The following is a 27725-nucleotide window of genomic DNA, read 5'->3' on the forward strand; positions in this document are numbered from 1 at the left end:
GAAATGGTGTGCAGGAAAGTTTCAAGACTGGGTAACTGAGTTGTATTCTAGGGAAAGCAATGAGTCTTCTGATTTCTGACTAGCCAGTTGTCTCCCTGAGTGTGTAATTTGGAGTAGTGCAAAATAAAGTTGATTTATGAAGGATCAAGATTATAGATGTGGTAAAGGTTTGGAGTTGGACACTGAAATGGAGAAGGAGTTTAATTGGGTAATGGGATTCAGATCAGGTAAATTCCTGCCCCCCTCCACCTGGTAATGGAATTCAGAATGAATGAATTCAGTTCCTCTTTCCCTGCCTACTCTCCATGAGGTCACGTATGCCTTCTCAGTTAACACATCCACACGTTCTGTCCTAGCCCCATTCTTCTGGACTTCTCTGAAATTTTTGACACTTTGACCAAATTTTTTTTTTTTTTTAAACTCGGGCCTTCTCTGGTTTTGCACTGCTCCTCATTTTCTCCATAAGACTCAGTATTCTTCTTTTTTTGCTCTTTTTGTTCTTGGGGCTGCAGGTGTCCTCTTGAAGGCAGTGCTTATATATACCTCCAGTTTGAGCTTTAGTCTTCTATTCCTGATTGCTTGCTGGACATTTTCATCTCCATCCGTCGCTGTTATTTAAAGCACTCAACACATTTCCTGCAAAGCTTTGTGACTCTGCAAGGACCTCTATGCTTTAGATCCCTTTATGCTTTAAAGCAGAACTTGCAGGCATCTGGGTCTGTGCCTTCTCCCTACCACTGTGTCACTAAGTCTTGTCAGTTCTTCCTGGTGATTCTCATCACGTTTGTTCATTTCCATTCTTACTGTTGCCACATTTATCAGTCTTTGAACAGGGTGTGTTTGGATTGTGAGTGGTCCTTGAGGATTCACTGATGATGACTATGAATCAAGGTGCCATAACATCAGTGAGGCCAGATAGTACCTTCTGTTCTGTTACTGGAGCTTTGCTTTCGTGTGGTTGAGATTATCAGCTGACTCATATTAGTTGAGTTGGTGCTAGCTTGTTTGTGTTGTGTTTAGTGAGATGGTGATATGGATAACTTAATATTACCCAGTATTTGAATTCTCAATAAACTTTTGACTTCTTTTCCTCAGCAGATTTGATTCTTAGTTTGTTAAAATAAATTTTCACAGCTTAAGTCACACACTCAATAAGAATAATGAAAGCAGATCAGGAAGTATGCTGAGTGCTTGAGATGAAGACTTTGTCAAGCATAATCTAGAGTCGGAGGGTGAGGTCAGCATCGTGGCAGCATGAGACACCCCCTTTGTCTCCCCCGCTCCGTCTACAACCAGTAAAACGCCTGTAGCTCAACATAGGTCCACCGCCTAGCACCCCAGATGCGGGGGGTTCCACACATCTGTCCATGTAAAGGCGAGTGGAATGGAACATGCAGAGGAGGCTGAACCGGGGAACAGCTGAGGCAGTGCTTGCGAGCCCGGACCCAAAGCCGTGGCGGCTGAGCCTGCAGCCCCACAGAACCCAGGAGAAGCAGAGAAGGCCGTGCACACGCCTGGCCACTTGGCTGCAGCAGCGCCCATGGTCACGGGGAGCCGGGCAGCAGTGGAGGGGGATTGCAGCCCTGCTCCTCCAGTCATGGTGGCGCCCCTGACTCGGCGGCCTGTGCATACCTGCCAACCCCATGGCCCTGGCTGCCCCCTAAACCCTCCCCTGTGGTAGCAGAGCTTGCAAGCCAGGAGACCCTGGACGAGGTGGCGATGCCGCCATGCCGTAGGTGGCAACGCAGTAGAGCAGCACCGGGAGCATCAGGGCACCAGCGACCCTGGAGGCACAAGCAGCATCACGGAGGGCACCAGGGACACCTCTGACGGGGGTGGGAGGGTGGAAAGTGCAGAGCCTCCTATGTGATCAGAGGCAGTGCAGGTAAGAGAAACCAAACACTGGGGCCCTAGCGCCACCTTCTGGAAAACAAAAGAAAGGCCTCTAATTACCAACCTGTTGAATCATTAGAATCAAGTTGGAAGAAAGCTTTACTTAAAGAAGAGAGGAGTTCGCTACTTCAGATGCACTGGCAGAGGGACACCTCATCAGGTGACACGGAAACCACGGTAACACGGCATCGCAAAAAGAAAACGATGGATCTCCAGAGACCAAGCTTCAAGTCGTGGAATATTGCAGTCTGACTGAGAGAGAGTTCAGAACAGCTGTCATGAAGAAACTCAGCAAGCTGTAAGGAAAGTCAGAAAGGCAGTTCAGTCAGCTCAGGAATAAAATTAATGAACAGAAGGATTACTTTACCACAGAGAGTGAAACGCTAAGATAGAACCAAACAGAAATTCTGGAGCTGAAGAGCTCAATAACGGAGATGAAGAACACATTAGAAGGCGTTGGAAACAGAGCAGATCGGATGGAAGAGAGAATTAGCAAGCTTGAAGACAGAGAGATAGAAATGATATGGGTGGAAGAGGACAGAGAAATAAGATCTGAACAAAATGAAGAAGTTCTGCGAGTACTGTCTGCCTCGTTTAGGAAGGGCAGTGTTAGGGTGATGGGTGTCCCAGAGGGAGAGGAGCGGGGGAGGGGAGCAGAGAGCTTATTTAAAGAAATAACAGCTGTGGGACTTCCCTGGTGATCTGGTGGCTAAGACTTCACACTCCCAATGCAGGGGACCCAGGTTCAATCCCTGGTCAGGGAACTAGATCCCACATGCCGCAACTAAGAGCCCATGTGCTGCAACTAAGAGTTCACATGCCGCAACTAAAAGATCCTGCATGCCACAACGAAGATCCCATGTGCTGCAACCGGCGCAGCCAAATAAATAAATTTTTTTTTTTTTTTTTTTTTTTTAAAGAAATAATAGCTGTGGGCTTCCCTGGTGGAGCAGTGGTTGAGAGTCTGCCTGCCAATGCAGGGGACACGGGTTCGAGCCCTGGTCTGGGAAGATCCCACATGCCGCGGAACAACTAGGCCCGTGAGCCACAACTACTGAGCCTGCGCGTCTGGAGCCTGTGCTCCGCAACAAGAGAGGCCGTGATAATGAGAGGCCCGTGCACCGCGATGAAGAGTGGCCCCCACTTGCCGCAACTAGAGAAAGCCCTCACACAGAAATGAAGACCCAACACAGCCATAAATAAATAAATAAATAAAACCTTTAAAAAACAAAACAAAACAAAACAAAAAAACAGTATTAACTTAAAAAAAAAAAAAAAAAAAAAAAGAAATAATAGCTGAGAGGGTCCCAAACCTGGGGAGGGAACTGGATATACAAGTCCAGGAAGCTAACAGAACCCTAATTGTCTCAATGCAAAAAGACCTTTTCCAAGACACATTATATTAAAACTATCAAAAGTCAATGACAAAGAAAGAATTTTAAAGCAGCCAGGGAATAAAGGATGGTCACCTGCAAAGGAACCCCCATTAGGCTACCAGCATATTTCTCAACAGAAACTCTACAGGCCAAGAGAGGGGAGTGATATTGTGAGAACCCCGAAAGAGAAGAACCGTCAGCCAAGAATACTCTGTCCAGGAAAGTTACCCTTCAGACATGAAGGAGAAATAAAGGCTCTCCCAGACAAACAAAAGCCGAGGGAGTTCATCACCGCCAGACCTGCCTCACAAGAGATGTTGGAAGGAGCTCTTCTACCTGAACCGAAAAGGCAAAAGTACACAAACTCTGAGTAAGGTGGTAAACAGAATCAGAAAATTGTGACTCTATATCAGAATAGGTTGTTAAACATTTAAATACAGCATAAAGGCTAAAGGAAAAGAAAGCAGTAAAAATAACTATAGCTACTTCAATTTGGTAACAAAATCACAACACAAAAAGGGATAATTTGAGGTAACAAACAACATAAAATGGGAAGAGGAAAAGGACAGAAACCATATAGGCAAATGAAGATAGATGCTCTCAGCAGAAAAAGGACTATTTTATCTATGGGACATTTTATACAAAAAATAATCTGGACTCTTGCTATTCTAAATGTGGTCTGTGGTGGCAGCATGGGTATCTTGGGTTGCTTGTCAGGATTGCAGTCTCAGGCACCGTCCAGGGCTACCAGATTAGAATCTGCATTTTCATCACATCCCCAGGGATGTGCATATGCTGGGAGACACCGATCTAGAACTGACTGTGCAGTTCTTTTCTTTTTCTTAGTAGGAGACTTAGGTGCTAAAATAGTTAAACCCTCCAGCTGTTTATCTATTTGTGTTTTTCCGTATTTGTCTTTTTGTTCACCTTAGATTTTTAGGTGAACTTCAGAGGAGACTGTTGTAAGTCTTGTGAACGATGGAGAGTAGCTGGGGGAGGCAGCTGGAGCTGGAGGGGTCACCGAAGTCACCTGGAGCAGGCAGCGTGTGGCCGAGTGAGCCCGGCCTGCCGCGGCCTGGAGGGAACATTCGGAGCGGAGGGGCAACACGTGCAGAGGCAGGAAGGCAGGAAAGGGCATGTGTGAGTGGGAGTGCCGTGGTGAACTTGCAGGAGGACAGCGGGCCTTTGCCGCGGGGTCTGGGCCTGTCCCTTTGCTGCTGTGTGAGGTGCTTTGCTGTGCGGCCTCCGCTGTCAGCTCCTGAAAGTTTCCCGTTACTCTAATGCCCTGCCCTTCAGCTCTCTCAGACTCCCCTACCATCCTCACCTTGTTTAGCCTTTGCCAAGACGTGTTTTGGTATATTCTGTGCCAGCGGCCTCCTAGGCAGCCTTTAAACTTCATTTCAAGCTCTCTGTGAGACCTGCACGCCTTCCAGCAGACTGTCTCCATAGTTGGGGTCCTCCTTGCCCCTTATGTATATCTTACATTGTGCTAAAATTGATCACAAACGTAACGTTCAACCATGTTGATGTGTGCAGCCTATTCATTTTCACTGTTGTGTAATATTCCACGTATGGAGATAATCATACTGGTGAACGTTTTTAAGGTATTGTCAATCTTTTTAGAAATCATGCTGCTATAAATATTCTGGTTACATGGCTTCTTGAGTATATATATGAGTTTTTTTTTTATAACTTTATTTATTTTTGGCTGTGTTGGGTCTTCATTGCTGTGCGCGGGCTTTCTGTAGTTGTGATGAGCAGGGGCTACTCTTCGATGCGGCGCGCGGGCTTCTCATTGCAGTGGCTTCCCTTGTTGCAGAGCACGGGCTCTAGGTGCGTGAGTTTCAATAGTTGCAGCACGCGGGCCTCAGAGCGTGCGGGCTTCAGTAGTTGCGGTGCGTGGGCTCAGTAGTTGTGGCACACAGACTCGGTAGTTGTGGCTCCAGGCTCAGTAGTGTGGTTCGCGGGCTCTAGAGTTGTGGCGCATGGGCTTAGTTGCTCCGTGGCGTGTGGGATCTTCCCGGACCAGGGCTCAAACCCGTGTCCTCTGCATTGGCAGGTGGATTCTTAACCGCTGTGCCACCAGGGAGGTCCCGAGTATATGTATGAGTTTCTTTGTAGTGTTTTCAGCCTTATTTGACTGTGATCCAGAGAAACAGCATTTTATAACGTGACCTGATTTCTGTATATATATATGTATGTCAACTGATTTTTTAAAAAAGTTTAACAAAGTTATATGTACCCTTTGTGTGATGCACTCATATCTTTTTTCCTTCTAAAAATAAATACTTGTTGAGATTAAATTAATGAATTGTGACCTGCTGTTTAAAATATTGCTGTAGGGTGTGCTGTGTATGTGTGAACGTATATGTGTACATAGATGTGTCATATCATGACTATAAATTGATAAACATATGTATGTGTGTCAGCATGTGTGTGTGTGTGTGTGTGTGAGAGAGAGAGAGAATAGATTGTCTGGTGGAAGGGTTTATTCATCTAGAACTTGATTGCATTTCACCAAATTGTTTTTTAAATGGTTATACCTGTTTATATTGGTGTGGCCTCCCGAGTCTGGGAACTTAGCTTTTTATCATGTGTCCATGGTCTTTTAAAGCATTTACTTGGCACAGAATTGGTAAGTACTCATTGAATAGTTTGGTGAAAGAAAATGAGGATTTCATACCTGTAACTGCATGACCACCATGTTAAGCAACTACTATTTTATCAAGCCAGCTTTAGGTAAGCTCACAAGGCTAATTTTATGGAGTGGATAACCCATTTGTAATTTCGGTTAGGCTTTTAAAAGTCTGTTTTTAGGGGTTCTTGACTGTATTGTTCAGTTATGATAGTTATGTTCCAAAGAAAGATACATTGACAAAATTACATTATTATTTCAATTGGTAAAAAGTGATTGGGGCTAAAGTTTCCCACAAGTGATAACAAGTTTTTTTTTTTCCTTGGAGGAATCAATAAAATGGTTTTCATAGCCTTAAATTCGTAAGACCTAAACATCATCTAACATTTAATTATATCTAGCTTTTGCTCAATAGTAATATAGCCATTTAAAAATTTTTGCTAGCATTATTCTTGTACAAGGCTTTTTTACATTAAAGTCCCTTTCTTTTGTTGTTATAAAAATGCACCACTGTATTGGGTGCTACAGCTTTTTACCTGCATGGACAGTCATATCCCATTATGCAAGTTCATTCAGCCATAGCGTTCACATCAGGAAAATCGTGCTGTATAGAAAAGTCTCCATTTGTATTTGGCTGAGGTTGCAGCAGATTATTCTGAGGGGAATCATTCTATTTTAAGAACAGTGAAGCCCCACTTGGAGCGTGTTGAAAATCTTTGTTTTCTCCTCATGCTCTGGACCCACTGCCTGAGAGGGAAAGTTAAGATACAGTTGTTTTACAGACCAATGTAGGAACTTCTCTAGAGAAAGAGAAGTATTGTATTTTGATTATCGAAATTTCTTAACATGACAGTAACTTGCGCTTAAGTAGTGCTTTAAAACTTTAAAGATGTTTTCCATACATGTCTCACCTAAGTACTGGGGGCAGCCACTCTAACTCCGTTTACCAGGTGGGAACCTGGTAGCTCAGTTTGTTACTCGTCCAGGGTCATTTATGCAGCTCACAGGTGGCCGAGTACGTGGGCAGTGCTGGTCTGTTGACTGCTAACTCATTTTGACACTGTCGACAGTCAAACATATTTAAGCAGAGCGTGTCCCAGATGTTTGTCAGTTTATAGGTGTCACTTCTCAGATTTAAAAGCAGGATATTTTGGCATAAATTGTATATGCGTAACCTCCCTCCTAAGGAATTTTGGGGGAATGTGTTTAGTTTTACTGGGTTGAAATTATTGGCCTCAGTGGTATTTTGTAGATTCACTCTCACCTTTAGATAAAAAGTATGTACTTAAACAGAAACCTAAATTTTTGAAAAAGCTTGGTTTTTATTGATACCTCTTACTGTATTTTTTTCATAATCAAGTGATTTATAGAAATCTGTTATATATAAGCTTCTGAATATTTGATATAATTTCCAGATAGTACTTCTATTTTCCATTTTACTTTAATTGTACAGGCAATATGTGAAGGTAATCCTAAGAGCATTTAAAATTATCAAGAAATAATACATTCAAAGATATGAAGAATAGTACAGCTGAGCCTTGTATTCTTGTATACTTAGGTGAGTTTCCCTACAGTGTTTTTCAGAGTTTTTTGACCATGACCCAAAGAGCTAACATTTTATAACACACCTTAGTTCATCTATAACTTTTCTTAATCTCAGGGTTCTATCTGAGATTTATTCATGTTGATACAAGGCTTCTTGAGGCAGTCCTTGTTGTTTCTCATCCTACAATTAGTATTAATCGATTAAAAAATCGCCCCCCCCACCCAGTGTGTTGATTGCAAAATGGAAGTTGTTGTAGTTTTCAAGGGCATTTCCTCCTAATTACCAGTGAGGGTGTGCATGTTTTTATGTGTTTATTGGCCATATATTTCTTCTGTGAATTACTCATTCGTATCTTTTTGTCCATTTTTCTGTTTAGGTTGGTTGTCTGTTTCCTACTAATTTCTGTTTCATTTTTTAAAACCTCTTTGATTTTTACTTGTTGGTAATCTTTTAAGCAATACCCCACACATTTAATGAAGGACTTACTTTTTACTGTGGGATATTACTACTCCTGGTTCAAATATGGTGAGTGAGTAAACTGTTCACATAAAGTAGTTTTGAATTCTTAGACAGATTTGGGGGGAAGCTCCTAGGAAAGGAAAATTAGTAAACTCGTTAAGGTTCTTGAAGGTTGATTTATAACCTTTCAGCACAGCCAAGACACACATCTTCTTAGCAAGCTGCTGCTGTGCCATTTGAAAATTTGAACGTGTGAATTCTGTAACCCTCCATTACGATTGTATAAAGAACCAGAATGCTTCTTACATGCTGTTATATTTTATTTTATTTTTTAATACTAGCTTTTCTCTGTTTCTTCTCCGTAATTAGGTCCTCGATGGGCTTCCTGGAATATTGGTGTGTTTATTTGCATCAGATGTGCTGGCATCCATAGGAATCTTGGGGTTCATATATCCAGGGTCAAGTCAGTCAACCTAGACCAATGGACACCGGAACAGATCCAGGTAAACATTTCCCTACCGAGAAATTATTGAAAATATTTAAAATGGATTTATAATCCATTTTTAATCCTTCTTTCACCTAAGGATTAACATTGAAAAGTAGTATATTGAAATATGGAATATGCCACTTACAAAATTTGAGTGTTATCTGAATTGTCAGTTCACAGACGTGCATTTTTTCTTGATTCTATAGTAAAGTCAGTTTTTAATCTATTTTTACCTAAAATGTTGATTTTGAAGTATTTAAAAAATAGATTTCTTTTCCTTGTGCTGATGAAATTTGCAGGTGTAATTCTGTAGTCTGTTTTGCTTTGCTGTCAGTAGAGGGCGCCTGGGTAAAGACAAAGAACAAACGACCTCTTTCTGAGCGCTAACTGGGAGGCCTTCCCTTCTGTGCAGGGGTGGGTGTTCTCCACAGGCAGACAGGGCCAAGGAGTCGGAAGACAGCCCAGTTAGCAAATGTTCTCGTGACTGATTTGGGCTTGTTTCGAGCGGCTTAGCTTTTTAGAGATAAATTTGTAATTTTAAGGGTTTACCCTTTTTCCAGTGTGACAGTATTAAGTTCTCAAAATCATACTTGCTAGTCCTTAAGGTTAATTGCTAATGTAAAAATGATGATTTCTACTGGTTTTATTTTATAGTTCACGGTGAAATTACATAACTTTTTCTTATGACCTTTTCAAATTACTTTTAGTCAGCATGACGCCTAAATATACAGATATATGTAGTTGAACTTCAGTGATACACACACACACCTCAATCATAAAGAACAAAAACAACACAAAAGTTGGCATGGGTGAGGTGGGGTCAGGGTGGAAAGAATAGAATAGAGTTCTGGGACGGAGTGGTCATTAAAAAAAGATACATAGACTTGGTTAAAGAAAGTAAAATTTCTATCCTGAAGACATATTTATGCCAAAGTAAGTTCTAGATGTAGCAAAGATTTAAATATTAAAAAAAATTAAACCTCAAAAATACTCAAAGGAAAAAAATAGAAGAGATTTTTCAGGCCATAAAGTCAAGCATAATTTACTTAGTTTAGTCTTAGACTAGTTTTTGAACATTTTGCTGGCTAGAGCATAAAAGGAAATATGAAACTGTGTATTTTCGAGATCCTCGAGGAGAAAATTTACTTGTTAATCAAGGAAGCAGAGCTTTTTGAACATTTTATACGAGGCAGTGTTCTTAGTAACATCTCTGTAGTAACTGTGGTGACAGATTTCATGACATTGTTTAAGTTGTCTTCAAGAAAACGTGTAGCTTGAAAATATAACTTGGTGTTTGTAATGGATTATGGAGGTACAAAACATTCAAGACCAAGTGTATTGCCTTTTTAATGGTTCATTTCAAACTAAGAGAAAACATGGAATCCCTGGACAATTAGATTCTCCAGAAATATTATTTTTCTCAACTAGGCTGCTGAAAGGAGTTGAGTAGCAGGTTATGTGAAGTAGGCAGCTGTTCTTTTTTAATAGTTTAGAGCATAACTTCCCAAACAGAGGGCTGTAGTTCACTGGTTTTCTGTGGGATTGGTTATAGGTACAAAGCCAGATCCTGTATGTAAGGATTTTGAAAGCAATTATTAAGTAATAGGCAGTCTTTGAAATTGTATTTGAACACTTTTGCATGATTCCAACTGTCAGCTTCTTCAAACAAGAATTACTGTTTTCGAATGCAAGATTTTTGATGAGTACCTCTCACAGAGGATGCTCTGTGTGGCTCCGTAAGCCGTGGGGCTCTTCCTGCAGGTGAGGAGGGTAAAGGTAGGGTGCACTCCTGCAAAGTCAAATGGAGGAGACCATGAAGTTTCACTTTAAAGAAGAGCAGGGAAGCCTAACCACACGGACAGATCTTGTGGGGGGCTTGTCGGCGCTTGCAGGCAAAGCCAGAGTTGTTCTTTGGAAACTGGCCCTGGACTCCTGTGCGGTGAAGAGGAAGAAGCGGTTGGCCAAGACCCCAGGCTCCACACTGCGGAGCACAGGGGTTGTTTTAAGGCCGCTGGTTCTAGAGAGGCCGCAGAGCAAAGTGATTGAGAAAGTTGTCTCTGGAGCCAGATGGCCAGGTGGGCCTGGGCGGTGCCGACAGGATGCCCGAGCGCAGGTGCCTGAGCGCCCTTGTCTGCGAGGTGGGGTGGCAACTGTCCCCCTGCAGGGGCCGTGAGGACCAGCTAAGCTAGCGTGGGTAAAGCATTTACAGCGGTGCCGGGCACGCTTTTTATTGAGGTGTAGTTGATTTACAGTGTTGTGCTCTTTTTAGACGGGCACGTCGTGAACGCTCAGTGACGTCGGCTTGTCGGTTACCGGTAGGATTAGTCCCTCTGTTCACCGTGCGAACCCTCGCTGTTGCTGCTTCGAGTATCTTTCTGATCTTAAGCAGTTAGCTTCCCTAGTGAATCTGCCGTGATGAATTGGTTGCTAAAGGTACTACTGAGTAAACAAACAAACGGACCCATCGTGTGGTATTACTGAGTATAGGAGAATTACTTTTTGAGAATATTTGTGAGAAGTAATTCACGTTTAGTGGTATTGGATGGTAAGGCATTCGGAGATGAGTGGTTAGGTAGTGGCATCCGTTGTCTGTTGTGGTCACTCCTTATTCAGCTTTAAGCAGATCCTATTTCCTGTGGTGGTAGGTGTGTTCCTTACAATCCAATTCTATCCACCCTTGGCATTATTTATTTACTTATTTACTTACTTTAAAAAAAAATGAGGTATAATTACAGAGAGAATCCAGATAAAAGTGAGTTTTACGTACGTTGGCAGATGTCTTTACAGTCGTCCAGCTGTATCCTCGGGAGGTTGCTTCCAGGACCCCCACGGACACCGAAATCCGTGGATGCTCAAGTCCTTTACCTGAAATGGTGGAGTTCCTCGACACGGGGCCGCGCATGGGCAGAGCTGACTGTGTGCATCAGTAGGACCCCGGTACAGATACTCTGAGCGTGTCCATCACTAGGGAGAGGTTCCTTGTGTCCATTTCTAGTCAGGACCCCCAGGGGCAGCCGCTGCACTGATTTCTGTTCCCTTAGGTTGCTGTGCATTGGAACTTTTGTCTTTTGGAGTCCGTTCTTATTAACTCTGAGTCTAGGTTCAGATTGGGGAAAGTGAAGATTGCAGTGTGATTTAGTGTTCCATATCCTTACGATGTAAGAATTTATTTAACATAGGAACTGCGTGGGCGATACTTGCTCATAGAGTAAGAGAAGTGCTTTCACTGCGTGTGGTCAGTTCTGCTCTGGGTCTTCCCCACCACCACCCGGACATGTCATGGGGATCGTGTCTCTCATTTTCAGAGATGATACTTCGTTTTGGTTTTATTTATTTATTTTTTATCTTTTATAGTAAATGTGGAAACATGATTTAATCTCTGAGCCCCGTCACCCTGTTGAATAAAAGTGGTTTTTGTTAACATATTAAGTTTTGCCTCAGGACTTCTTATCAACTGATATTATATATACATCATATTTATGTCAGTTATTTATATATATGTTTGTGTGGCAGTCAGTGTTTAGGGCATCTGTCATATTATAGCTGTGTTAGAATTGCTGTATGCTTACTTTTAAAAGAAAATAATTCATCTACCAAAACTTATTTTTATTTTGATAGAATGGAAATAGAGTTATTCACCTTAAATTTTAATAAAAGTTTTTTTAATCGTGGTTCATAGATTAAATGTCTTTGATCTTGGGTTTATTGTTGGGTACTTCTCAAATTTTTGGAAAGGATCAATGTTTCAATACTTTTGTAAATACTATAGCTTTTCTTTTAAATTTTGTACTGGTTCATCAACTCCACGTCTTGATTACCATTTTTCCCCATTATTTAAAAATTCTTAATTATTTATTTTTCAGTGTCTGTACTGAAGGAGTTAAAATAAAGAATACAGTAAACAACAAGGTCCTACTGTATAGCACAGGGAACTATATTCAATATCCTGCAAGAGACCATAGTGGAAAAGAATATGAAAAAAATTATATATATATATATATGTATAACTGAATCACTCACTTTGCTGTGCACCAGAGAGTAACACAACACTGTAAATCAGCTGTACTTCAATGAAAAAGATAAATTAAAAAAAAAGAAATGGGGATTAAAAAAAATGAAGAGTAAAGTTTCTTAGCTCACTTTGTAGATAGTCGTGTAAATTGTGTTGTCCAATAAAACACCTTAGTGAGGCTTTGTCCATAGTGGAAAGTGTACTCCGTATATTTGGTGTTTAAACTGATAACTTTTGGACCACTTTTAATATTTTATGTATCTATAAATCTTTTAGTAATCTTCTCTCACATGCTCTTTGTTTTACTACTTACTAGTGTCATTTATTGATATGGTACTTGGTATTTTTTTGGAAACACCAAGCCCACACAACTAAAATGTATTCATGTATAAGATATATCCAGTCTCCCTAGGCATAGTGGACTTGCCTTCAACATTTTGTAGGCATTTTCCCTTCCGTGTCTTTATAGCTTTACCATTTGTGCTGTAGCTTTGGACTACACTTTGGACTAGAAGGGGGGCTCTTTGAACCCAGCTCTCCTCACATCACCGTGTACTGTTACAACAGAAGAACAGAAGCTCTCCTCTCATTTTCTGTCCACCCATCCTCCAAATGTTTCCGATCTGACTTCCAGCTGTTTGTTCTCTTGGTCTAGGGGCAGGGTGGAGGAAGGTGGTGGGTGCCGGGTTCTCTGCCTTTATTTTCATTCTCGGCCTTCCTTCCTGCTTTTCCACCTAATTAAAAAAATTATGTTCATCTGGAGACATCTTTAAACTCTTTCCTCCTCTTTGAAACACGCTGCCTCACTCCCCCCTTTCATAAAAGTTTCCCTTGTGCCCTCTGACCCCCAACAAACAGCCATCGACTCTGTCGTGCTCCTTGGCTCGCTGGTTGGCTTGTTCACCAGTTAGCGTTTGCCAAGGACTCACGGTGGCCGGCCACTGTCCTGCAGCGACTAGCTCTTTCCTTCCTTCAGCAGCTGGATTTCTTGAGTAAGGTCTTTACCTTCTGTTTCATTTCTTTACCTGACTTCTGCCTCTGCTAGCGCGTTTCATTCCCGCCACTCTGCTGAGTTTGCGCTCACAAAGAACACAGTCACTCCTGTGTCCACAGGCGTGATCCAGCTCTCCGTCCACCTCCGCCTTGGACTCCCTGCTTCCCTGACACTCATCGCTGCCTCCTTGAAGCCTTTTCTGTGTAAGAGAAGCTAAAGTTACTATCCTCATCTTTTGTTTTGTTTCATTATTTAGTCGCTGTAGTTTTTTCTGTTTCTTTTTCTGCTTTTCCCTCCTGCTGGAGACTTTTTACAGTTTTGTCTTTAGCCTTTTTGCTCTTTTGTCTTTCTCCATGTGGAAAACTCAGTTACTCTCATGGGTTCAGCCGGTATTTTTCTGTGCAGATGGTTTTTCCCTCTCTTTCCAGTAGTGACTTTTGTGGAGTTTCAGTTCTTCTTTTAGATTGTCTGTTCAAAACCTTTGGTATTCATGGATTCATCATGCCTTAAGAAACCTCGGATATCCTTGGCATGAAGTAATTGGTAATTTTCCCAAGTGTGTTTGGTAAGGCTGGAGTTAGCCCGTTAGGTTGATTCCAAGGCACTGGAATTTCAACATGGTTTTACATTATCTACTCATATTTGTATATTGAAGAACTCTTGTGAAGTAATTAAAAATCTTGTTGCTTTGTGAAAAATGTTTTGCATAAAACATAGAAAGCCGACTGCTAATGCGATGATAGAAGTTAAGAGAAAGGAATAGATGTGACCAGGCATGGATTTTTTTTTTTTTTGGCTAGATAACATGGTGCATTTGAGTAGAATAAAGAACAGAATATCAGAATTAACAGCTGCTCTTTAACAGTATTAACAGAACCTCTAGAAGTTTCATATGGAAACAGGAAAAAAGGATTTATGAAATTGTTTCAGTGTTTCATTATGGAAAATTTTGCCCACAGTCATAGTAATTAATGTGTACATTTGTAAATGTTAAGATTGGTAGATGTCTATTTACCTGTAGCTTGGTACATCTAAAATGTAAATAATCATCTGGATGTCCAGACTGGCTTTCTTTCCTGTGCCTTTGTATTCCATCAGTTCTTAATTTTTTCATTGTTTCTGTTGCTTTCCATTTTTCCCCCTTTTCTCCGCATGTTCCAATATACTTGTGAAATTCCAAAAATACGGCAGCCATAGGGAATCTAACTTAAGCTAGTGTGTGGAAGTTCCAGGGTAATGTATGCAGGTACTAGAAGGCAGTACTTTTCAGCATTTCAAGCCGTCCCACACTGAAATTGACTGCCTTGGAGGGTAGTCAGTTTACCGTCCCTGGGATGGTTTGTGCAGAGGCTGGACAAGCACCTGGAGGTGCGTAGCTGGGGTTCAAGCAGTGGATGGCAGGTGGGGAGCAGGTTGGACGACTGAAGTCTCTTCCACGCTTGAGATTCTTTGATTGTATGCCCAGTCATCTTTGGTTACCACAGCAGTTCAAAATACATTTTCATTATCTGTGTTAGAATAGAGACGGTGTATCACAGTTAGAGATGTGATTCAACTTTTTCCAAAAGTCAAATTCCACCCCAGAGGATAAAAATTTTCTGAACTCTCCAGTAATTCAAAAGAATGTGACAAGATTATTGGGTTAAGTCTGAAAGACGGGTTCTAAAAATGTTTTGGACAAACTTTTTTGCTCTTCATATTTTCTTTCATAAAGAGAAAATCACTAGCTAAATAAATAGGTATAGATTTCTATGATAACCTTGTCATTCCCGGAAAAACCTACTATAAGGTAACTTGGTGTAGCCTTTAGTTTAATTTGGCAATAGATGTGTCATAGCATTGACCTGCTTGTCTTAATTTAAACTTTTGGTTTTTCTTAGAAAAGGATTTTTCCTAAGGAAGCTACTAACATCATGGATTTCTGGCTAATCTTCATCAGTAAGCTTTGCTGTATTCTGTCACCTCAGCTTCAATTCCTAATCAGGCCAAATCAGGGAAAATAGGCAAAAGGGACTTGATAGTTACTTTAACTACTTCTCTGTAGGTAGAAGAGCAACTAAAATGACAGGTACTTTTTATGTTGTGGTCATGTTGTGTGCATCCTCCGGGGTAAAATTGGGGTGTAAAAGATTTAAGAGGTTGGGGATGAAAGTGGCTGAACACGCTGACGAAGTTTTCTCCTCTTTCACTTTCTGACATAGTATGTTTTGGATGGAGTTATGATAAATTTTATTCTCTAGAAGCATATTAATTTTGTGAAATGAAACGACTTGCAGTTGATGTTAAGTTCAGCCTCCTGTGAGCTCCCTCTGCCGTCTTTAAAAAATGGAAACCGGGAACTAGAGTGTTGTTAGGCAATCGAAACTTAAACTTTCCTTGAATCATGCGGTTGTGCAGGTTTGTTTTACTTGGAACAGGATCCAAGGGTGTATCACATTGGTCCTTTCTCCGGGCCTGGTCTTAGCTCTTGGTGAGTAATTAAATTGTCAGTTCATTGCAAAAAATGGCATTATGGCACCATTTTAAGTCTTTAGGTGCAGGTGAGATAAGTTATTATGTTTTCCTGGGAGTTCTGCAGAGGAGAAAGATGCATTAAATAAAACATATTATTAACAGTAATCGTACCTGTGTTTTTAAATGAGGCTACTGGCACATGTAAAACACTGTAACTGGCTCATTATCTTTCTGTCTCCCAGCGGTGGTGTTGATGTGTCACGGCTGTTATACGGTCATCTGGAGCCACTGCAGCCCTCTTTTGCTTGATGTTTGCATGATCTGTCTTCTTTCGTGCTTTTATGTTTGACCTGTCTCAGTCTTGAAATATAAGAAGTTTCTTTTAGACAGGAAATGCCTGCATGTGGTATGCTCTTCCAATATGTAGTTTCAAATTTTTTATTTCAGTGACTTTTTAAAAACTAGTTTTTTAGTATCGTGTTTTTTTGTTTGAATTTCCTTTTTCAGTGACTCTCTTACCTGGCTGTTGGGTCTTCATTGCCTGACTCTATTATTTGTCACTTTCTCTTCTATCCTTTTCATTGCTTTTTTTTTTTTTTTTCATTAAAATTGTTTTCTTCTTTTGCCTCTCCAGTTTTCTTAGACTGTTGTTTGCTGTGTTTATTTGTTCTGGTCATCTATTTAATTTCATACTCATTTCTGAAATATTTTTTCTTTTATTTCTAATTCTTTTCCTGAGTTTTCATTTTAATTCTGCATGTTTCTAATTTCTGATTTAGTTGTTCTTTCATAACACCATGTCCTTGAACTCATTTTACATATTCTTTCGTATTTTGTATTTATGTCTTTTAGCTTGTTCTGAATTAGTAGGCTACCGTTTTGATCTGTTTCCTGGGTGTATTTGTTCTCGTGTGGCTTCACTGTCAGAGACGTTGTTCCACGTCTTATTCTCCTTTTCTGATAACTTTGTATGAGACTTGACCTTGATTGTTTTCTGTTGATCATCTTTATGTGACATTGGTTTTTCATTACCTTTAAAAGGAACTCATATTCAAGCTAGCTTTTCTAACCTCACAGACCTCTCTCTTCTGTTGTTTTCACATGATGTTTAAAAAGTAAAACCACTTGTTTTCTGAGATGATCGTTCTGTTCCCTCTCCCACTTTTATCTGGACCTTCTCGTCCTTTATCTCCATTATTTCTGTCCTGCTCCATTTTGAATCGTTTCCCAGGAGTTGCTACTCAGTGTAGGGCCCTGTCCTGGAAGGGAGATCTGGTGGTTCCTCATAGGAGCGCCTCCCCATTCCCAGCTTCTTGCACTTCCTTGCTCTTCGGGTGGGTAAAATCCCTTTCAGCTTCATCTGCCTTCTTCACGTTGCTTCACAGCAGTTTCCAGTTTGTATTTCTCCACTGTCTTAGTGTTCTGTTCTCAGATCCACCTGACACCTCATTCATTAGCTGCAGGCAGGTCTAGTGGTCATTATGCCTCGTCCTTACCTGATGGCATCTCGGGATTTGTGGGGATCCTCCATCACCAAATTTCGGTGTGAATATTGTGCATGGGTTTTGGTGTTTTTAATCTAGTACTACTTTCTTTTTTTTTTTTTTGTGAGGAACTTCTCAGAGCTTCAGAAACTCACTGCTGTTACAGAATTCCCATGACAAGTAATATTTAATAGAATAAAGTTGTCATTAAAAAAGCTAATTTGAAGCACTCTATGATTTAACCACATTTGACCTGTATGTGTGAGAACGTTGTTTAACCTCTCAAGGTTTTGAGCCTTAGATAAATTTCCATAGTGCCTTATATAACCAGACACATAATAAGCTTTCAGTACACAATTCTTGGTACACACTTATTCAAGACACCCCTGGTCAAACAACTTTTTTCTTATTTTGTGGGAGGAGTACTCATTATAATTCCATCAAGCTGATGAAATTTCTCAAATTGTGGCCTCATGTATACACTTAACTTTTTTTTTTTTTAAATTGTGTATCCATTTTACAGATTTTCTGCAATGGCCCATTCTCAAACTGCTTAGAGGAAGCTTTTGTATTTTTTTTTTTGTATTTTTTATTTTATTTATTTATTTATTTATACAGCAGGTTCTTATTAGTCATCAGTTTTATACACATCAGTGTATACATGTCAATCCCAATCGCCCAATTCATCCCACCACCACCACCCTGCCGCTTTCCCCGCTTGGTGTCCATACGTTTTTGTTCTCTACATCTGTGTCTCAATTTCTGCCCTGCAAACCAGTTGACTGAGATTCAACTTATGCCAACTCCTTGCCAGGATCGTTAAATGTGTCCTCAAAGAAGCAGAGCAAGGTGGCAGCACATGCTGGGTTTATCTGTTACCTGATGTGCAGAGTGAGGTGAAGAAAGAACTGTGATACTGTCTATAACAAAATTTAATCTGTGAAGTTTAATAGGAGGTTTGCATTTTAAACAGTCCATTGGGGGAAAAGGTCACATTTATTTTGAATCTGAACGTGCACGATTGTGATTTTTCTCTTGATTTTATTAATTGTTTTTGAGGTTAAACTTTTAAAAATATCAGTAATGCTTTTTAGAGTTCCCTTTTCCTAGTGACTGGCTATAGTTCTTGGCTCAAGTCACTCATTAACCCTATTAATTCCATACTGTCGAGGTGGGGCTGAGAGTGTAACCAAAGAAATCACAAGCTACTTGAAGATAAGGGCTTCTGTCCCATAGGGAGTGCTCTGTTGGGTAGGAAGTTGTTGAGTGGATCATCTGGGAACACAATTATTGTTAATTTCATTGCACACAGTATTTTAGAGGCGAGGTTGCTTCTCTTCCTGCTTTGTGTGAATGTAAAGTGATCGAGAATAGCAGGTGTGGTCAGAGCGCTGGCCTGGGACTCTGTAGACGTGGGCTCTGGGTTAGGCTTTGTTGGCTAAATGGCGGGCCATCTTCAGCAAGTTACTTAGTAGTGGCTCCTTTTTTTCCCTTAAAAAAAAATGCCCTCAGTGTCTAGAGATATCATAAGTTCTAAGCATATATTTTAAGTGTCTCATTACCTTTTTGACAGTGACCTTTATTTATTAATTTCTAAAAGCATGCAGCAGTGTGCAGAGGGCCTTCTAGGCAGAAAGATAGAAAACATATGTCGTATTTGAGAAAGTAAGGTAGTTATTGGGGGCAGTTGTATGTGCATAGGGGGTGAAGGTGAAAGTTGCGGACAGGCGCTGGTTTGGCCTTGATCCTGTGAGGGATGGGGGATGGGGAGAGGGACAGCCTACGAGCTCTTAACGTGTTCTCAGTTGAAGAGCGACGTCTAATGTTATGTTCCTTTTAAGAACATAAATCCGAGGGGCTTGTTCCTGCAGTGGCCTAGGCAGTGGGTGACTAGATCTTCAGCTAAAGTAGTGGCAATGAGGTTGATTAACGAGGTAAGCCTACAAAAATGTTAAAGTTAGAATCACTAAGACTTCTGACAGAAGGGGCAAGAGTCCAGACAACTCCTGAGCTGGGCCTTAAGCACCTGGGACGAAAGCAGTGGTTTATCCCTGGGCTTCAGATGGTACGAACTTCATAGTAGAGGGGACAGAAGACTGTAATGTGACACTTTTCCAGTTTTGTCATAACAGTGTTTGATTTTATTGCTTAAAAAAAAAGAATTCGTTCTCTGAATTTGTAGCAAGTAGCCAGTGCTGCAACATATGAATCAAGATCTGAGAACATCTAGAAATTGTGAAAAATAGGAAAACTGGTACCTCTGATTCCACATCATCATTTAACAATTTTAATTTTTAAATACGTGTGGTTTACTTACTTTGTTCTTAAAAACAACAATTAAAACAGAAAGAGATCGACTCCCCTAAAACACAATTTCATGAAAACTGAAGGAATGGACTCTGTATTAAATATTTCCAAAGAGTTCCTGAGACCAAAAACAGTGGCCCTTCTTTTCCAGCAGCTGGAACCCAAAAGATCTTGAAACCAGTCCTGAAAAGCTTGCTCCTATGCAAGAAATCCTGGTGGCTTTTGAGAGGAAGATAGAGAACTATTCTGGAAAATTTCAAGTGGTAGTAGAGGTGAGTCACTCACATGAAGAATTACCAGGGACTACAATTTCTCTTTTTAATTATGAGGTTTTAAAATATATTTGTACATACATAAACACACACACACACACACACACACATATGTTCAGCTAAGGCAGTTGGAAAGTTTAGTCTTTGTGTTCTAAAAATTTTAATGAATAGAAAATAGAGCGAGTAGCGCTCCCTCTCCCGCACAAAACCAAATACATTGAACTCTGAAGAAGCAGAAACTAAGAGTTGAAATTTCAATGATGTCATCTTCAGCAACAATAATGAAGGTAATGATACTGGGAAAACACCTGGCATGTAAATGCCATATTTATATTTTGAATGTATTTTGACTGTAAGATATTCTTGGATGGGATTTGTTAAATGTATTAATTTTATTCGATCATAGCGTCTCTGATCGTCAGGAGACCCTGTTCTCTTAGTGGAGGTGGAGGGCCCTAGTGAGAGGAGGTCTCCTTGCTCTGAGTCACATGCTGCTTGGATCCCTGGCTAAGCTCCCTCTGGATGTATTTTATTTAGGAACAGTGCAGGATTAATGAAGCCCCCCTCTGACTATTTTGTGTTGGGGAGTGGGAAACATATGGGCATGGTACAAACATCAGAGGGTACAGAAGGTGTAAAATGGGTGGTCTCCCTCCCGTTTTTGTCCCTCAGTCATCCAGTTTCCCTCTGTAGGAACAACCTTATTTTTCAGTTTCTTGTATATTCTTCCTGAAATGTTTTATGCATATATACAAACATATAGGTGATACACATTTTTAGCTATTTTCATATCCTTACACAATAATCTTTTGACCTGGGAGTAAGAGTCTTCCCCCCCCCCCCCCCCCCCCCCGCCCCATCTGTTTCTCAGAAGATGGGTAGAAGTGTTTTAATTTACATAGTTTTTTACCTTTTTTTCCTCCAGATTTAGCATAGACCTGTAGCGTCCTTCCATAACATGCTAATGTGTAAGATTCTATTGATTATTTTGATGTTTTGCATTTTTGCCATTGGGAATTTAGAAGATCTAATTGCCACATTGTAACCTAGTCATTTGCAACAAAGCAATTAGTCATCTCAGTCCTTTATTTTGTAGCTGTTATTCTTTTTTCCACTTATTCCATTTTTAAAAATAGCCAGTAAACCCCAAAGGGCAAGTCAGTACACACATAAAAATTTATGAAAACTATGCAGATAGCTTCCTGAAACAGTCCATTAGTGTGGGTTTTAGTTTGCTCATAAATGGTTGCTGCCAAGAGAGAGAAAGTGCAGGAGACGCTCCAGGGACACTTGGGGTAGGTGCTGAGCAAAGAGGAGGGCGCACAAGGTGAAGGAGAGGGGAGGGAGGCCCAGGGGCCTGGTTCCTAAACACAGACCCTGGCCCTGGGCTGGCCTGTGCTGGGTGTGCGCGGCCTAGGACGAATAGGAGCAGCCATGCCCTGGAGCAGTGGTGTCACGTGGTTAGATTCTACAAACCAGGATTTTGGAAGATTAAAGAAAAGAAGAAATGTGACAAATTTTATTCTCAGGAGAACGAATCATTGAGTTGGAACTTCAGGTGGCCTGTCATTTATCTTGTCTTTTATTATTTCCTGATATTGACAGTGACTTAAACTTGGGCACACTTTGTTTCTGTACGTTCCTGTTGCCTTTTATCTTTGCATTCATTTCATGGCCCTTTTTGCAGTAAAACTGTTTTTGTGTGCTGTTTATTTACCATGTTTTTCCACTGGAGATGCCCCATTGACATAAAACAATGCCTTTTTTTTAAACATACACAGTAGTGTTACATAAAAATAAAATTTCCTATTACATTTGTATGCTTACTCATTGATTATGCCTTTTAAAAATCTATTCCCACTTTTTGTTTTGTTTTTTTTAGTTTTTGGGTATGTTTATTAAATTATACAATCCGATAAATAAATGCCAATTAAAACTTTAAATTGACAACCTCAGTTCTCTTCAGTCTCTGTAAAACGTTAAAAAGTTTAGAACTCTTTTAGAATGTAAGTTTTATTGTTTTTTAGTGCAAAAACTGGGACTGGGTGATATGTTGTCTACTTAGAAAGTTTCAGAAATAGAAATGCTTCATCTACATTAGATTGTGATGACAATGTGTTTAGCCCATAGAGGCTTTTCAGCATTTCGATTCAAACAGTATTTTTAAAAATTGAATCTCAAGTGATGTGTGAGGCTTTGGGCAACTGTTGTTATGTGTACTGGATTGTGGGGGAGAAACTGAAAGCCCTCAAGGGCTTTTAATAGTGGGCTTTGGGATTCTTAAGTGTGTCCTATTATGCCATTTCCAGGTGAAGCCTTCCTTTGCGGTTATAATGGTGGTGGTTTTGGATGAAGATCGTTCATCAAAAAGTACAATATAAAATTCATCTTTCTAGGACCATATAAAGTATAAAAGGAGGACAGATTGAATTTAATAAGCATAGTAAATAACATTAATTTTTAAATATGTCCTGCCTAAGTGGAATTTATCATAACTGCGGAGTGCACATTTCACTTATTCTTCAATATATTAATATATTTTTCTTAAAGTAAAAATGAATGTTGACTTTGTATTTCATATATTCTCACAATGGTTTGTCAAGAATATCAATACATTTCTGCTCACTGGATGCTTGGCTTGTTTTTAAAAAATCAATTTTGAGATGAACTATAGTTTACTATGTAAATAAATATCTATTTTAAAATGTTTTTAAAACTCTGTAACTGATTCCTTGAATTACCCAGCAGGGAACCTCTTTGTGCTTGTTTCCTCATCTGTAAAATGAAAACTGAGTCTCTAAAGCAGAGAGCCTGGTGTTCTTGAGCCCTGCGTGATATGGTCCCCAGTTCCATTGGCTGCAGCCTGAGGTGTCTAGACTGCCAATGGCCGATGTTGATTCTGTCAGGAGTTAAATTCTAGTGGAGACTCTTGGGCCTGTTACTTAACATCTTGCAGCTTCAGTTTCCTTTCCTGTCAAATTAGGGTAATAATATCTAAATCAGGATTTTAAAAACTTTTAAATGGCATATATATAAGCAATTTATATATTATATATAATACCTCTAATTTATAATACTATATTATTTATATATATTAATAAGATATTGAGGCTAATGCTTGTTAGTGTAGCTGTTAGGCTGTTTCTTTATTTTCTTCCGCCAATTACCAGAATTTGCTCTTAAGTCCAATAGAATAAATTTTCACGTGTTCTATAGGGCCCTTGCCTATAGTGTCTTGACACTCTGAGGACAGCTAGTTTGTACCACACTCCTATCACCTCCCCAGAATGCCAGCTCCTGTTGTTTTTTTCTCCTCACTCTAACCATCTCCAGTGGCTGAAGCAGTTTCATCTCCACTAATCCTTTCACTGCAGACTTTCCTTCCACCCTGCTCTGTTCTACTTTTTAGAAACTTAGAAATTATCTGAGGTTACTAGTGTCTTCCTTCTCCTTACAAAATGATCTCTCTACATCCGTGATGTTATTGAATCCTTGTTTCCCCCAGTCCCAGCTAACAGAGACACACACACACATGAGCACCTGCATCAAGTCACTTTTTGGCAGTGGTCTCCTGTAGAAATGGCTCATAGTTTCACATCACTTCTCCCTTTCAGATTTTATACCTTTTTTTCCTCCTGTCTAACTGTGATGGATAGCATCCCTAGAACAAAATTTTAAAATTTGGTATAATGTACATGTATGCCTTGTTCTTAATTTTTTATTTTGCCAAAATATTAATGACCTATATTAAAGAGAATATTTATATAAAATGTATAGAGTCATATTTATTGAATATAAGATAATATCACTGATTGTAAGAAACACCTACATTTTATGGACTAATTAGAAAAAAATGATCACTTACAAGACACGATCAGTTGTAAGATGTATTTCTACTTCATGAATGTTATAATATGAAGAAAAATGTAACTTTGGATCAATGAGATATGGCACGTATAGCAGATAATGTTTTTAGTCTTACTAAATTTTCTGTTAAAATTTTTATGTACTCTTGTTTGTGTGTTAGAAACTTCAAATTTTCTTATTTTTGTAGTTTCTGTGAGCTGTATCTAAGTTACTTTTTGCTTCATTGCATATATTATGCACACTTTCTATTGGTCTCGTTCTTTCCAAATGTTTGATGCTTTTATGATGACGTGAGTTGGTCGTCTCTACTCCTGAATTCCCACGTGCCCCCGCACAAAGGTGCGGCGTCATTGAATGCTTGCGATGGAAAACAGTTTTCCTTTTTTCGGGAAGGGTTAGCTGTCCTGAAAGCTTCTCCGCTCTTCTCCCCACTCACAGGATTGTTCCCTAGCCCCCCTCCCACTGACTGACTCCATGCCACTGTGCCTCATGACAGGGACGAGCCCTCGGCCTACTCTCTCCTCTCCAGAGCGAAATAGCAAAACGTTTTCTTTTTTTTCACCTTACTATCCCTTAATGGTTCCCAGCCCTTTATTACCTCACTTTCTCACTATCTCTAGAGGAATGGCTTAGAAATCCTGTTGACCCTGAAAGAATTCTTATGTTGAGGTTGGGTGGTGTAGGTATCCAGAAATGGGTTTACATTAGTATCTTGCATAACTGAGAACTCTCAGTTGGGAGAAAAGTCACTGTATTTTTTTATCTGAAGGAAGGTGGTTCTGTATCCCCTTGAGGGCTACAACTCAAGGATGACATCTAGTGATCTGTTAAGCCTGGATTGTCTTCTTGGGGACGTGGGGGGGTGTGTTTAGGAAATCAGGGGAAAAAGGAGTTACAAAAGCAGATCTTTCAACCAGTTAAAACATTTTAAGGAACTGAAGCTCTATGAAAATGATGTAAAATAGTGATAGAATAATGTTTTGTTTGTAAATGTTAGTTCAGTTTCTCATGTAATAGAATATCCTGGAAGTACTCTTTGGTTAGTCCTTACTGATAGATGATCCAGAAACTTAATTTAATAATCATTTCAACCAGTTTAATTATCTTATGCCTCCTTGGCAGTGGTCTTACTCTTGGGGTTGATAGATTTTAGGGAGAGTCCTGTGAACTCCTGAACTTGTATGTAAAATTTGGCCATTAGGCACAGTTTTTTGGTAGCGAGAGGAGGATCCACAGCGGTTGGCAGAATCTTAAAGAGATTAATAACCCCAGAGAAGTGAATCCACTTCTATTGTGTTCTAGGGCGGCCCTATTTCTGCCTAACTCCTCTCCATTGTGGCCTTGATTGTAAATCATGAAAACCTCAGAGTATTTGGAAGCTCAAAACAAAGAAATTTTGATCTTGAGTTATTGGCCTTAGAAATGGCAGTGTTGTTCAAGTGGTACATTTAAAACAATAGTAATACCACGAACTGCCAGGGAATCCACTTTTAGGAAGTAGTGAGTGTAAATGAAGGTGGTATTGTAGTCACGGAAAAAGACATTAGAAAACTGCAGATCCACGTATGTTGAAGACGTGTGAAGGATTAAAACTATGCTTCTGTTTTGAACTTGAGTAATTCATTTCATAGTTGTGATTTAAATTATTTTTCTAAAGAATATATATTGGAAATGATAAATGTCTGGTGTTTGTATGTATGTGTGTATAGGAATTACTTTTTAATGTTTATATGAGTAATGAAAATATGTGTTTTTTTTTTTTATTATAGTGCATGCAAGATATGGGAAATACTAAAGCAAGACTACTATATGAAGCCAATCTTCCAGAGAACTTTCGAAGACCACAGACAGATCAGTATCCTTTAACATTTCTTTATTGTGGGGTTTAAAAGAATCAGCTCATTTTTATAGTTCATATTTTAACTTTGTATTGAATATTTAGGAAGATGTGACCTTTATCATACTGTTGTTCATGAAAAATAGAAATTGATTTGCCCTGAGCTATGCTTAGTATATGGTAAGTTTTTAATAGGAATCTGGTAATACATGATCTATATAATATTTTTATGTAATTATTATTAAGTATAAAATATTATAACTGATTCCTCTTGATTGATCTCCAACTCTTGATTGAAGCATATAGGTTGTTTATTACTTTAGACTATTATTAGAGGTTTGATTTGTGAGCATCTTGAGTGTTTTTGAAAAATCATTTCCAGAGAAGTTTCTTTTGAATATTTATTTATTTATTTGGCTGCATCGGGTCTTCGTTGCAGCACTTGGGCTTCTCTCTAGTTGTGGCATGCGGGCTCTAGAGTGCACGGGCTCAGTAGTTGCAGCACGTGGGCTCTCTAGTTGTGGCGCATGGGCTTAGTTGCCCCACAGCATATGGGATCTTAGTTCCCCGACCAAGGATCGAACCTGTGTCCCCTGCATTGGAAGGCGGATTCTCAACCACTGGACCACCAGGGAAGTCCCTGGAGGAATTTCCTTTGATCACCTTTATGTGGTAATTATGTTTATGTGAAGCAGTTGACAGACAAATCCCATACTCGGTGGACGTGGATGGCGGAAGGGATGTGGGGTCGTGTCACTGCTGACCTTCCGTGGGTCATAGGCTGCACGGCTCTGTCTGCTTTCACATCTGACCTAATGAATGAGGGGAATATTTTCTCACAGGCATTTTAGTCAGGATTTTTTTTTTTCACATGTTAAAGAGAAATCCTTTGATTTTATAGGATTCCTTGAACTCATATTGAAGTTTGAGAAAAAGCTCATCAGAATAAGATTATCTAATTGATTGTAGGTATATGTGATTTTATCCAAAGGTGATTTTTGTGATTTTGGCAATATAATGTAGTTTCTTAAAGATCAGTTGTATACTGGACTCCCCTGGTGATCCAGTGGTTAAGAATCTGCCTTCCAATGCAGGGGACGCGGGTTCGATCCCTGGTCGGGGAACCAGGATCCCACGTGCCGGGGTGGGGGTGCAACTAGGCCTGCGTGCCGCAACTACCGATCCCGTAAACCACAACTAGAGAGCCTGTGCACCACAACTATCGAACCCGCATGCCACAGCTAGAGAGCCTGTGCGCCACAACTACCGAGCCCATGCGCCACAACTAGAGAGCCTGTGTGCCACAACTACCGAGCCCGCGTGCCACAACTAGAGAGGCTGTGTGCCACAACTACGGAGCCCGTGCGCTATGCAGCCCTCACGCCACAACTACTGAGCCCGCATGCCACAACTTGATAGAAGCCCACATGCCGCAAGGAAGAGCAGAGCCCACGTGCCACAACGAAAGATCCCACATGCCTCAACTAAGACCCGACGCAGTCAAGTAAATAAATATTTTTAAAAAAATTATGTGTAGCTTAAAAAAAAAAAAACAACAGTTGTGTACTACCCATGTGTATACTAAAACAGTTTGTGTGATCAAACAATGAAAAAAATTGATCTTTTCTCAGAGATACAGGCCATTATATATATATTTTCATATTTGTATAGAAACCTTTCGGGTTATATTCAAGAAGTTCGTATTTGTCCTGTCCTGTTTCTGCTTCCCCCACCTCCTTCCCACACCTTTAGCAGTCTGACATCCCAGGCTATTTTTATTATAGCAAGATCCTAGGGTAGGAGTGGGTGGTACATTTCAGGCATAAAAAATTGTGTGAGCAGAAGTATGAAGGTGTGAGGACACTTGACATTTTAAAGTTTTGATATGACAAGATTTAAGTTTTGTGGGGCCAGTGGCAGAAGAAGCTCATTTTTCCAGATTGTGAAGGGTTTTCAGTACCATATAGAGCAGCATATAGGTAGCATATAGAGCAGTACCTCATTTCATTGGCCCAAAGGATTGAAGGATTTGAAAAGCCATGAAGAGTTTTGAGGCAGGAGAAACGTTAGAAATATTAGCTTCTACCATGAGGAAGATGCGT

General features: G+C 40.1%; 1 protein-coding gene across 2 annotated transcripts in view; it reads left to right on the top strand.

Annotated features, from left to right (window-relative positions):
* The window catches only part of SMAP1 (small ArfGAP 1), a 151296-nt gene that overhangs the window by 42780 nt on the left and 80791 nt on the right, over window positions 1–27725 (top strand). For both annotated transcript variants that reach the window (XM_061206944.1, XM_061206945.1), the window contains exons 2-3: window positions 8279–8412; window positions 25556–25641. In XM_061206944.1, the coding sequence (XP_061062927.1) occupies window positions 8279–8412; window positions 25556–25641 (220 nt within the window). The remainder of the gene's footprint in view (window positions 1–8278; window positions 8413–25555; window positions 25642–27725) is intronic.

This window comes from Eubalaena glacialis, chromosome 12 (assembly GCF_028564815.1).
Source record: "Eubalaena glacialis isolate mEubGla1 chromosome 12, mEubGla1.1.hap2.+ XY, whole genome shotgun sequence".
In the NCBI taxonomy this organism is placed as follows: domain Eukaryota; kingdom Metazoa; phylum Chordata; class Mammalia; order Artiodactyla; family Balaenidae; genus Eubalaena; species Eubalaena glacialis.